This window comes from Lytechinus variegatus, chromosome 14 (genome assembly GCF_018143015.1).
Source record: "Lytechinus variegatus isolate NC3 chromosome 14, Lvar_3.0, whole genome shotgun sequence".
Classification (NCBI taxonomy): Eukaryota; Metazoa; Echinodermata; class Echinoidea; order Temnopleuroida; family Toxopneustidae; genus Lytechinus; species Lytechinus variegatus.
In genome coordinates, this window is record NC_054753.1 from 11,848,914 (window position 1) to 11,862,374 (window position 13,461).

General features: G+C 37.7%; 1 protein-coding gene across 1 annotated transcript in view; it reads left to right on the forward strand.

Moving 5' to 3' along the window:
- The window catches only part of LOC121428199 (nidogen-2-like), a 33,416-nt gene extending 20,969 nt beyond the window's left edge, over positions 1-12,447 (forward strand). The window contains exon 5 of the mRNA XM_041624809.1: positions 11,612-12,447. Within this exon, the coding sequence (XP_041480743.1) occupies positions 11,612-11,892 (281 nt within the window). The 3' untranslated portion in view covers positions 11,893-12,447. The remainder of the gene's footprint in view (positions 1-11,611) is intronic.
- Positions 12,448-13,461: the final 1,014 nt, after the last annotated feature.

The following is a 13,461-nucleotide window of genomic DNA, read 5'->3' on the forward strand; positions in this document are numbered from 1 at the left end:
AAGGGGTGATTGACTTTAGCGAACCCCGCAGGGGATAGACTTTGCTGTGCCAGCACTTCTTTAAATTTAGCTGATAGAAGAAAATCTATTTTTCCATCCCCAAGTGCTTACAAAACAAGTAAATCGGTTTACTGCAAAGGGGAAACGCCTATTGCCTCAATGGAGCTAAAATTTGTGCGAATTTTCCAAGAAATGAGCAAAATACAAAAAGGGGTTGGTGACTTCAGAAGACCCCTGAAAGGGTAGGCTTTGATGTGCCATCACTTCTTTATATGTAACTCAAAGAGAAAAGCCTACTCTTTTGCCTCCAAGTGATTTCTAGACAATAAAAAGTTTTTTCTTTGTAGCAAAACACCGCGTTGTCACATTGGGGGCTCCAAAAAGCATGATATTTTTAATAGTTGAGCTACGGATAAGGGGTAACTTTGACAAGCTATTGCGGGACTATGCTGTGATGTTCTTCAACGTAATTGCATATGCATCCTCTTACTTTTTCTAAGAAATTTCATTAACATAAAAGTTACTTTCAAATGAAGAAAAAGCCCTTTGCCCACATATCAATTTAAGTAATATACACCTTTGTATCGCTAGACGTCATTGTATTTACGCGTGTTAGTCACACCAACAAAGGCGAGGCAAGACCGATTTAGTTTATTGTACTATCTTCAAAGGCATCCAAGCGATCGCGTTGTAGTCGATATAACAGGTTGACTGGACACGGAGGTTGGTTTTTGGTGTCACTTTATCGCAATATCGCATAATACATTCGGATGTATTTGCCCTTAATCTAAGCAAGTTAAGACATTAATACTGTTATGAAGCATATCAATTTTTTCGTTGATATATCCCCTTTCTTGTCGAATGCTGATATTTAACATTAGTTGTTGATGCTAATGTTAAAACAGAAAGATTTCAATGCACATGCAAATTTTTGACCGAAAACACCAAAATTTTGGCATAATTTCTCACATTTTTCGAAAAATATGAACCGGACAGTCCCGGAAACGATTGCAACCGATTTATGATATCTTAATCATAGTGAATTGCGTATTCATTTCAAGATTTTTCCATTATCTGTACAAAAAATATTAAGGATAAGGCATATCAATTAATTTTGGCAGCCATCTTGAATTTATGCAAATTAGATGCCTTTCCCCTATTCGGAAAGTCTGGGACTTTTAGTATGTTGTACTAGGGACCTTACAGAAATGAATTGTGATAAAAAAAATTCTGTTGCAATTTGTTCCAAGTTTAGTCAAAATTTGGGCTAAAATGACTGGGCTATTTAGCACATCCGGCCAGTTCACCTGAAATTGAAAACATTTATATACTTTACAAAAACATACCTGTTTCGAGGGGAGCACCAAGCTTCGACGGCAAGACAAGCTAAATATACAGCTCCCCCTCTCAGTCAATCAAAGAACGGGTAAACAAGAAAATGCATTAAACAAGGCAATTATTTCAATTTAACCAACTTTTAATGTATAATGATAATACAACATGTCTTGTTCAATAATCTCATCGAACACCTACAATCTATCTTTAACAAAGTTATACGTAAAATCATACTGAGGCTAATTTTCCTAGTACATTTACAAAGAAATAATTTTAAAGCCCCAAATTCAGAGAAACTGAAAGACGATCCTTCATATTGTCCTTAATATATCCATCTTTAGCGGTCTCCGACCCCCATCTACCATGTTTCTTAAACAACCTGTCCGGAACACCAAAGTTCGCTGCTGCTGTGGCTCCGCCACTTCTGAGGCTATGCATGCCAAAACTCTTGGGATTCAACCCTACTTTCGCCAACGCCTCTCTCAATAATTCTAAACATCTAGTATAAGACAACTGTCCACCTCTTAACTTGTATTACTGGATTTACAGTAATTTAGGGGCCTAAAAAGAAATTGTTCATCAGAGGTATCGTTAAGCCCCGCTGCAATCAAATATTTCCTCAAAGCTAATACTGGGCAGGTGGGGGAATTCGTAGCACCTATAGAACCCATGCTCCTTGCCTGTAAATATCGGTTTTACTTTTCATGATGAAAATATTCACATGAGACAAATACAAGTCTAAATCACATCTTCGAATATGTATCATTTCATCAAAACGTAAAAAGCCTGCATAGGAAATCAAAATCATAGCACATAATCGAATATCTAACAGACTGTTTGAAGACCCATATTTCTCAACAACTGCTTTCAAAATATCTGGAGTTATAATTTCTTTCTTAACGATCGGTTTGTTTAGTAATTTCTTTAAACCTTGTAAAACAATATGTATGAACTTGCGATCACATGGATTAACATTCATCCTTGGCTTGCAGTCAAAATGCCACTTAATGGCGTAAAAAGCCGACTCTATCCGAGAATAAGGAGCTTCTTTTTGATACAAATGAATGAGATAGCGACTAATGTCTTCTGGTTCTGCTGTATCAGAATTTACCTTATTTTGGTTACACCAATCATTCCAGGCAATCAACGCTCTGTTGTATTTACTCATAGTGTTATCAGCTCTCGAAGCTGTCAAGACCTTATTCAAAGTTATATCATATCCTTCATGTAGAGAATGTCTGGATTTAAGAAAAATTTAACAAAAATTAAGCATGTACATATTAATCTCAATACAAATTTTCCTATTTAATTTGTAATAAATTCTCAATTTCAGTCATTTTATCAACTTCTCAAAATTTCATCACTTCCAATATGTTTTACAGCCATGACAGCACAAATAAAGCTATGCAGCTATAATCAAACCAGGTGTTTTGATATGTAAACTTAAATTTTCATATGAAAGTTCTGTATCACGGTTCCATATCAGAATACGTTCCAATCGTCCTGAAAGCTTAACACAGCAATCAGCTTTGGAATCCATTTCCTTTGCGACAATATTTATTTCTGTCGTAGAAACAGAAAAACTTGATGAGACATTTTATTCTCAAGAATTCTGCATTTTCGAAAAATTTTGAATGCTTTCTATCATCTTCAATTCCTTTATTCTGGGCTCCGCAGCCAATAAATAATAACTGATTTGAGAATGAATCTCATAACAAATCCTTATCAACCTTTACTATGATTATCCTTTTCCATAATCAAAACTTTCTCCAATTTCCATCACCACTTCTTTGCTCTGCAGCATAAGTGGATCCTAGCTATGCAGCTATCTGCCATGCGGCCATGTAATAATTACATGTTGCATTCCAGCAGTATAATTTTGAATCAACCTCCCCCAAGGGGGTAATTATTACATACCAACATTCATGTCAACCATCTCTCACAAAACATTGAGGCGTAGACATAAGACTGGGCTTTGGAATTTCTTTGTCCCAAAAATGGATTTTCTATTTCTGCCTTGAACGAAAATTCCTTGGGGATTATCAATTTTAAAGTATTCAGAGATTAAGGAACGAAATTCACTTTGTTCAGAGAAAAGAATCGGCCAGAATGGTGCTGACGGCCAGAAGGGAACAACCAAAGTCCCCCTAGCAGAACAAACCTTCAGATGTTTAAGTACTTGTCCTATACATTCGATAGGTGGAACCAACCAATTATTCTCGCCCGACCAATCGCATGAGAAAGAATCAACATGATTTGTTATGGGACACCAATATTTAGAATTGAAATTCTTAATTTTGAAATTATGATCGTCCGCGAATCTGTCGACAGTGTGAGGGCCCCAGATTTTGTCCAAAAATTCGAAAAATTCATCCGACACACCCCAATCATCAAAATCTATGATGCGACTCAGTGTATCTGCAAGCTCGATTCTCCTCTCTGGGAACCCAATGAACGTGAAGACTAATATGATTTCTTTTACACAACTCAAAGATGTGTAAACTCATATCGTGTAATTCTGCAATCATACTTCCTTTATTTACGATCGATTCTACTCCTTTATTGTCACAGAGGACCTTGACAGTTTTATGTCTCAAGTGAGACACAAATGTTTGAAGTGCCATACTTACTGACTTTAATTCTCTCCAAGTGGAGCTTTTAACCATTTCAGACTCAGTCCAATTTCTTACCATTTTCATGCCTGCGCATTCAGAAACCCAGGCCCCGCAGCCTGATTGACTCGCATCAGAATAGATGATTGTCTGTGGAACAGAATTTGTAGAAATGATCTTAATGTTAAGAATATTTAAATTCTTCTCCCAGAAGAACAACTCGGATATAAGATCATTATCACTACTGATCATGTATACCTTATCCAAATGTGCCCTCTGGATTATTTCGTGATGCAAGAATCTGGTTTTCAATTGAGTAACTGTGCCGAACACTGGATATAGTGAATTGATCTTTCCAGCTATAACTGCGATCTTTCGCGCTGAAACCTCAGGCAATTCTGCTTGAAATGAATTTAAACATAACTCAAGATCCTCCATCCTTCTTTCAGTAATCTTTATACAAGCTACTCTACTGTCCCATGTTAATCCTAACCAATCCAAGGACTGGACAGGAGTCCATTGAGATTTTTCAATGTTTGGTACCAAACCTGCTTCAAGTAAGTCATTTTTCACTGTCTTGGCCATAATATCACATGAATCAAATGAAGGTGCACGACCCCATCCATCATCTTAATACAAAACAATGAAAATACCATTTCTACGCCAATGATTAACAATAAGCTTGAGGCATTTAGTGAAAACATAAGGAGCAGTTGCCAATCCAAAATAATGGCAAAACCTGAAATGAGAAAAACCTAGTGCCACTTCCGAAATCCCAACTAAAGCCTAAGAATTTTTTATGTTCTTGAAAGATCTCATAGTGATGATAACCCGACTTCAGGTCAAAGGAAAACATAAAATCTCCTTTTTTGAAATAAGACAATGCTACGTTCCAATCTTCAAACTTAATTTTGTCCTTCCACAAGTGTTCGTTGACATAACGTAAATCAAGAATAAGCCTCTTTTTACCTGAGCTCTGAATTGAAACTGAAAGGGGATTAACGACAAAAGGTGCACTAGCGGATTCAACAATCAAAACCTTTTTAAGTAAATCGTTAATGGCTTCAGAAACGAATTCTGGATAATTCAATGCCGACTTATTATTTTTCATTTTTGTTTTAGGGGGTGTATGTAAAAAAGGTAACTTGTAACCTTGCTCAATGACATCTATAACAAATTGAGGTGCATCGATTGATTTCCAAAATTTTACGGATGCCTTTAATCTACCTTTAACCAAAGGTTCTGAATTTCCTTGTTCATACTCATAATAATTTCTCAAATAAAAATCTTCCTCATACCCTGAATATCCTGTCGAAGTAGCACTGACGTTACTTGATGTCACGGTTTCGCCGCAACCCCAACGAGACTCTGTTTCTGTGTGTATTAATTGAGAAGGACCCGCAGTAGACGGACCAGGAGTATTCAATATATTCCAGTTTGATTGGGCTGTTACATCTCCCTGTTGAGGTTCATTCGTTATTAAAGCTGGAATTAACCAAAAGAACATATATTTTCTTTACATAAATAGACTTCTTCCTCAACATAGAATTTTACTTGGAATATACATTCCTTGATACACTGTTTGATCATTTTCATGCACCATACTTCATCGAGTATACAACAAAAACTGAGATTTACCTTGTTCAGTTTGACTATGATCAAGGGATCCCTTAACTCTGTTGGCCATCTCTGAAGGATGAACCTTGGTTCCTGCCACCTGGGCAACCTCTCCTCCAATGCCCTTGTTTACCACAGGCAAAACATTAATCGGTGGGTCTGGGGCCACTTGCATACCCACGCCAACTGCTTGTAGATGGGTTGGTGCCACTCCCAAGCGGAAATCGATTTCTTGACCCAAAGCCACGAAAAAAGTTGTCAGAAGTAGTAGATGTAGAAGGACATTGAGAACTTCCAACATTCTTGGCTGATTTACCCTTGTTCGTTGAACGGGATGCCTTACGTTTTCTGGCTGCACGAGCCTGAGCTTGCCTAATTCTCTTTTCATCTTCGGAGTCGCTTGCTAGTTCGTCACTCAAGTACTCATCTACTGCAGACCAACCTAAAAGATGAATGTGATTACTACATCTTTATTATTAACTTGATTAATGTCCTATAATGAAGTAATGAAGTAATTCCAACGAAAAAACGCATAGCTTCAATTAAGAAAGAAAACATACGCACAACCGTTCATAAAATTCACACGAGCAATAGGCCCAGCTTAGAAGGCTGGCATCTCTCTCTCTTTTTTTTTTAGACATTTATATTTATCCCACTAACCTGCTTCTGACTTATCGGCTATTCTGATATGCTTCTTCCTTTTTGTAATATCTGCGATACCTTCCTTCAGCAAAACAAGGGCTGTAACTTGCTTGCCTTCCTCTAGTAGGGCAACTCCCTTCTCCAACTTCTCCTGAAGGTTCGAATTGAATTCGTATTGGACTTTATTACCTTTAAATCTGAAAGACAACTCAGAAGCCCTTTTAAGTTGTTGAAGCTCCGTAGAAGCAGCTGAAAGCTTTTTCTCATTCTCTTCCTTGACCTGGGCAATGGAAGAGTCAAAATATTCTTTAAACGAGCCAAATGCCTCCTTTATTGCACTGCCTACAAAAGAAGGCGAAAGAACTCCAGATTGTTGAGCAGAATTTTCGGAACCTGCCTCTTGATTCGACATTATTTTAAAAATATAACATCGAATCCATTCGTAGAGTAAAGCGACAAGGCCTATAGACTTAACACGTACATGACGTAGATAAAAAGACGTCCGTACTGCGCTGTGTCGAACTCGGTCAGTGAATTCCGAATGGTTTAGGAATTCAGACACTCCTCACGCAAGCATTGTTATGCAAATCGGATACTTCTGCTAAGAAAAGAAAATATGTTTCACCAACAATTAATCACAATCAATCACAATCAGTCAACCCCACCCAGATTATTTCATAAACTCTCCAACATTCACGGTAGACAGATCACTCTGCAACAACACATGAATAAAACAATCCACACACGACTCATTCTCTGATTGTTAAAAAGGAAACGAAGCTTGCAACGTCCAGGCCCCCACTCAATATAAATGATTGCACTAAAGGTTCAAAAGAGACTAAAAATAAATGCAGCTGGACGTTTACATTGGTAAAAAAAAGGCAACACTTAGTTAAAAAATGCTTTCTTATACAAATGCTTAAAAGTAGGGGAAGGCGGGGTAAGTTGAGCATAGGGGCAAGCTGAGCCACCAGCCCCAGGCCAATAATGAATGAGTCAGACATTGTGGTGGTGTCATGTATTGATGACCCATATCATAACCCCTAACCCCACCATATTGTTTTCAACTTTGAAACAAAAAGTAGTTTTTTAGAGGGAAAAATATGAATTTCAGTCAAAAAAGTAAAAAAGAGTGTGAAATAGATAAGTGCTTTATAAATACACATGTCTTTAAATATAATAAAGACATGATAACAACATTATTAGTCCAGGTATGGATCTTCATTCTTGTCATAGTCTTTTATATGATGGATGCATAATAAATGTGTGGATACAAAATTATCACACTAAGTTCGGACTGGGGTAAGTTGAGCCAAACAGCATGGGGCAAGTTGAACCATGGTAATTCATATGGTAATGTATCTTAAAAAACAAACAAACCATAAAAATTGATTGAAATGCTGGCTGAAAGGAGCAAATTTACATGACTGCTCTTTTCCTTTTAAAGGATGTTAGTATTTATAGAGAATTAGCAAGTGAAAAGACTTTAAACAAAAATTTGACATGCTGGTTCTCCCCTCATACATTTTGTACATAGTTTTTGTGGCTCAACTTACCCCAGAAGGTGGCTCAAACTTACCCCATATATGGGGCAAGTTGAGCCATTTGACATCGTTTTTTTCAAAGGTCACGATGACTTTCAGTGTGGGGATAGAAAGTTATATATAGGTGGAAAATATTTCAGAAGAATTAAATTTCAAGGCAAGGTACTTATTTCGACAAGATTATTAATCATATCAATTCTAACATGCAAAAAGCAAAAACTGTCACAACTTACCCCGCCTTCCCCTACAGATGTTGAAGTTATTGTAGCGCATGGCAAGGTGTTCCAAAGCTTACCTCCCGCATACATAACATAATAATATAACATTTTAATGAGTAATATTTTCTTCTTTCCACTACTTTCCCACTACTTTTCTCTTCCTTTCTCCTTCTTTTCTCCTTTTCCCGTTTTTTTTGTCAGCCGATTCGGGGGGGGGGGGGGGGGGGCACGTGCCCCCATGCCCTCCGTAGTTACGCCACTGTATGTCCACATGGAAAATACCCCTCCAATGTTTTTATCTTTTTTACCCCATGATGGTTTAATGGTTTTATTAGAGGTTACATTTGAAAAAATGTTGACATTCCATCTTAATCCCTTCACAAAGACCCCAACAATCGAATTTGAAGAAACGGGGGTTTCTCTTCAATGCCCGGGGGGCACTTACATTGACGAGTGGATACCATGCGCGACCCCCCCCCCAAAAAAAAAAAAAACGTAAAAAGGATGTCTTTTTGACGATAGGGCACGTTACGTACGTAACGTGATAAGGGTGTCAAAAACAAAAAAATAATGAAAAAAGGGTATCTATTCCTTTAGGAAAATTACGTGTTTAGGGTTGAATTTGCGGGGATGATTAAACTAAATTAAAATGTTTTATAAAGAATGTCCCTTTTGCCCCAACACTTCGTGTTTAGAGTCCGAATTTGCGCGAGGTGTAGAAGCTGCATAAGGTAAAGCCGACGACCGAAGGACCCGTAACAATAAAACATTCCTGTACTTGTTTAGGGGTTCATTTCAGGGAATATTTGCCAAGAGTACCGTTTTGTTTCCAATACTGGGTAGGGTTTTACACGCCAATACTTGTTAAGGGGTGCATTTTCAGAATATGGAAACTACGTGTTTAGGGTGCTCTTCGAGACCACATGGTCGCGCATGGTATCCACTTGTGAATGGAGGTTGCCCCCGGGCTTCAATGTTATAATAAGGACATAAGTTTCGTTTGGAAATGGTGAAGTACGTGGCTCTTTATATGCATTTTATGATTTGTTTAATTTGGTAAACGGAATATCAGGAAGAATTTTCACTAATAAAACAATTATCTCTTGTGATTTTTTCATTTCTTTCGTAAAAAGTGGGGGATGTTTGTACAGGCCACCCCCTCCTACAAAGGGGGGGGTATATCCCCCCTCCCCCCGGGATTTACACCAGTGGTGATAAAACTGTTAGCCACTATGACTGATTAACCTAGACGTAAAATGTTTTATATGCAGTTGGTTATATACCAACATGGCGTTTACCACCATAATGCTGTCCTGCCGAGTTCCTACAGGAGTTACCACAAACATTCCAGACCACAGAAACAGAAATGTATTTGTTTAGAACTTTGCCCCTCGATTACTGACGTAATGAGGTGCACAGCATGACGTGTGTGACAAAAATTCCCCACAGCAAGCGAAAGTGAACAAGGTTTTTTTTTACTTTTTCGAAATAAAAATTAAATTTTGAGATAGATTTTGACATTATTCGGTAAATAATGAATATTTTCTTCTTTTCTTTCCCGTACGCTTTCTCTGTATGTGTGTGTTTTGTTTTTCTTGGTCGAGAAACTTTTTGGAGCGGCTTACCTCCCCCCCCAAAAAAAAAACATCTATACGCGAGTGGAATTGCCTAACTACTTCTATATCCCTACGATGCGTCATTAGAGCGCACTGCGCGACGCCTATTAGCACAAGGGGCCATATTAAGCGCGGATTGTTCACTGCACGCGAATGACCTTTTCGCGGGAAGGCGACGTTCAGTGCGCGCTAGTAACTGCCTTTGTGCGGAAAGGCGACGCGTAGAGCCTTTTTTTTACATTTTGTGCGGAAAGGCGACGCGCTGAGAGCACGCTAAGGGCCTTAGTGCGGGAATGCGACCACAATCCAACCTTACCGGCTTCCCCTTTTCATTCTACCTTTCTTACACAATGTGTACTTGGAATAAACAAATAATGAAAACATATTCGACAAATGGGTTCGAAAATCAGTGTTACAGGTCCACGCTTTCAATGAAGAATTTGGAGGTCTATCAAATTCGTTAAGTATCATAAACTAGGATTAGGCATAATGGATGTAATACAATAAGCAGTGGCGTAACTACGGGGGCATGGGGGCACATGCCCCCCTAATCGGCTGGCCAAAAAAAAGGGGAAAAGGAGAAAAAGAGGGAAAAGGGAAGAGAAACGTAGTGGGGAAAAGAAGAAATTGTTGTTTATCATAGTATTATATTATATTATGTTATATAACATAAGAAGCATTTTTTCAGCAACTTTATGAAATATTATTTGCGTAATTGTGTCTTCATTGTTCCTGGTGCTCGCATAGACTTTTTAACGAGATATATAGACCTGCTTTACTAAAGCCTCCCGTTTTCAAATCAATATACAAAAAAATACTATATTTCCTCGCAATTAGAGTTATTATTGTTTTAAGTAGTGATATATTCTTCGTTTTCATGACTACTGAAAGTTATTGCCCTATTTTAAGATCTTAATATAAACATTTCCTGTCCGTGCTAACGTTCGCAGTAGTGGATTGGTGAGATTTCTGCTCTTCATGAACTCCTAAAATCAGTCCTTAAAATGTCAATTTTTCTGATCTGAATATCAAAAAATTTTAGCTCGCGCTTCGCGCTCGCAGTATTGCATTAGTGAGATGCGTATAATAATCATGATTGCAATGACTTCAAAAAGTGCTCCATGTGTTTAGATGTAATTCTAACAAAATCAGCAAGCGCTTGGCACTCGCATTAGATGACTATGGTGGGATATGTATACTCTGACTTAATGGATTCGTAACTATAGTCCTTAAAATATCCATGTTTGTGGTCAATATATACAAAAATTTCAGCTCGCGCTTCGCGCTCGCATCATTTGGTTAGTCAAATACGGAGGGTCTTAGAGAATTCCTACAAACAACCCTTAGAATGCCCCTCTTCAGGTCTATATTTCCTAAATTTTCAGCTCGCGCTTTTGCGCTTGCAGTATTTGATTAGTAAGATGCGTATGATAATCATGATTACATGACTACAAAATGTGCTTCATGACTGTGATTAGATGTAATTCTAACAAAATCAGCAAAGGATGGCAATAGCATTAGATGACTATGGTGAGATATTTATACTCTTAATGGATTCTAAAATACAATCCTTAAAATTTCCTTGTTTAGGGTCAGGGCAAAAAATTTTGCTCGCACTTCGCGCTCGCATTGTTTGTTTAGCTAGACAGTTAAGTATCATGATTACAAAACAATTCGCTTATAATGTCAATTTTTAGCCCTCAATATCAAAAATTTTCAGCTCGCGCTTCGCGCTCGCATTATTTAATCAGTGAGATACATATCCGTTTAATGGCACTGCATGTCCATAAAATATCTCTATTAGGTTAATATACCAGACAACTGAGCGCGCTTCGCGCGCTCCCTAAGTGACCCGAAATTTTTGCTGGTGCCCCCCCCCAATGCCGTGACCGGCACGGTACGCCACTGACAATAAGCTTACCTTTAAACTTCAATTAATAGCTTCGACCGATTCCAATACCCTGTACTTACATCAAATGACAATGAATGGAACATTACGGTATTGTTGGGTATGTTCTCTCCTTCAGGAAATCCACGACGTGTCTTTTTTTCCATCTCAAAAACGGGAAAGAACTTCTACAAGGATGTGCTGCCGAATGGCCACTATACCAATTGCACTATGATAATTAACGTACAGATGAGAGATGTCAGCGTCATCAATGACGACTTATACTTCTTGAAGGAATATGAACCGATTGGGATTGCAGTAGTGAAGAACTATGACAATGTCCATCGGGATTATTATTTGATAGAAATCGATCAATTCGAGAACCCTTATCAACTGCACATCGCTTATATTGAACCCTAGGATTGGCAACTAAGGGTGGTCCACCAGCTGGTCCAGTCAACCCAAGGCGTGTCTACATTTACACGGGTTGCCATTTTTCACCTCATTCACTAAGAACATAATATATGGTAAAAAATTGAACAAACAAAATTGACGCATGCCATGGGCCATGTTGTGACGCACAAAATGAGACGTCATACAATTACTGTATATTATTATAGTCAAGTAGAACCCCAACATAACAATCAAATTGGGTATGACTGCATTTTTTTTTGCTTGAACTTGTAGTACATATAAGGTGTCTACTCCAAGAATCCGACGGGTGCCACCAGGGCACCCGTAGGCATTTTTTTTTATTGACGTCATATAGAACACGCCCACTTTTTCACATGCCTCTTGCATGTGATCTTAATATTTTACGGAATCAACATGTCTTGTTTGGTATCAAATTAAAGCATAACAGATCAAGTGCAAATATATGGATTACTGGGCATTTAAATCACGCATAGGTCAGTTAAAGTTCGTTTACGGTCATAAAAGGTCAAATTGCCGTACAAAATATAAGTAAGATATACAAAGTGCGTGCCACAAAAAACGAAACCGAGATTTATCATAACTTAATCACAAATACATGGACAAATGACCTACCATTTTAAAGCTTAGAATCTCCTCTTTCATCTGGAATTACTTTAATTATTTCTCATTCACGCATGAGTGAGCAAAAACGATTTGAAAAGGGGATTCTAAAAAGTCACTTGGCCGGCCTATATGGGTTTTAAAAAGAAAACCACATTTTTAAAAAGTCCAATATCTGCTCTTTAATTTGATACCTCAATTACAGAAAATGGTCAAGGAATAACAAAGTTCTGGTTATTTGAAATAAGGCTTGATTTTCAATAATTTCATAAAATGAAGAGGTTTTACAGGCGAGCGTTCAAACTCACTCGACGTCCCGTTTTAATGACGATCAGTCATGCATTGACTCTTTTGTTACCGTGCGATAGCTTCTGTGGGAAACTGGTGAAAACACGTTTATTTAATGAAATTATTGAAATACAAGCATTATTTCGAGGGATTATAACTTTTTTACTTCTTGACCATTTTTTGTGATTAAGGTATCAAATAAAAGAGCAGATATTGAACTTTTTAGTCATGTGACTTTTCTTTTGAAATTTAGATACCCCCGCCAAATGAGTTTTTGGCATCCTTTCTTTGAATTGCTTTTGCTCATGCGTGAATGAGGAATAATCTAAGTAGTATCAGATGGAAGAGGAGATTCTAAGCTTTACGTTGATAGGTCATTGGTCTATTTTACTTATGATTAAGTTATGATAAATCATCACTAAATCTCGGTTTCGTTTTTTCTGGGACGCACTGTATAATGCGGATCATACTATGATTTTTATACAAACGAGTCAGGAATTAAATGCATTTTTTGCAAAGGTTAAAGGTTTTTGAAAGTGAGAATATCAAGAATCCGATGGATGCTACCTTAATTGGCATCTTGGGAATTTTATTTTTCTGACGTTATAAACCATTCCATCTTTCAGTTACATTCCTCGTGAATGTGACTTTTCTATTTAGCGGAAT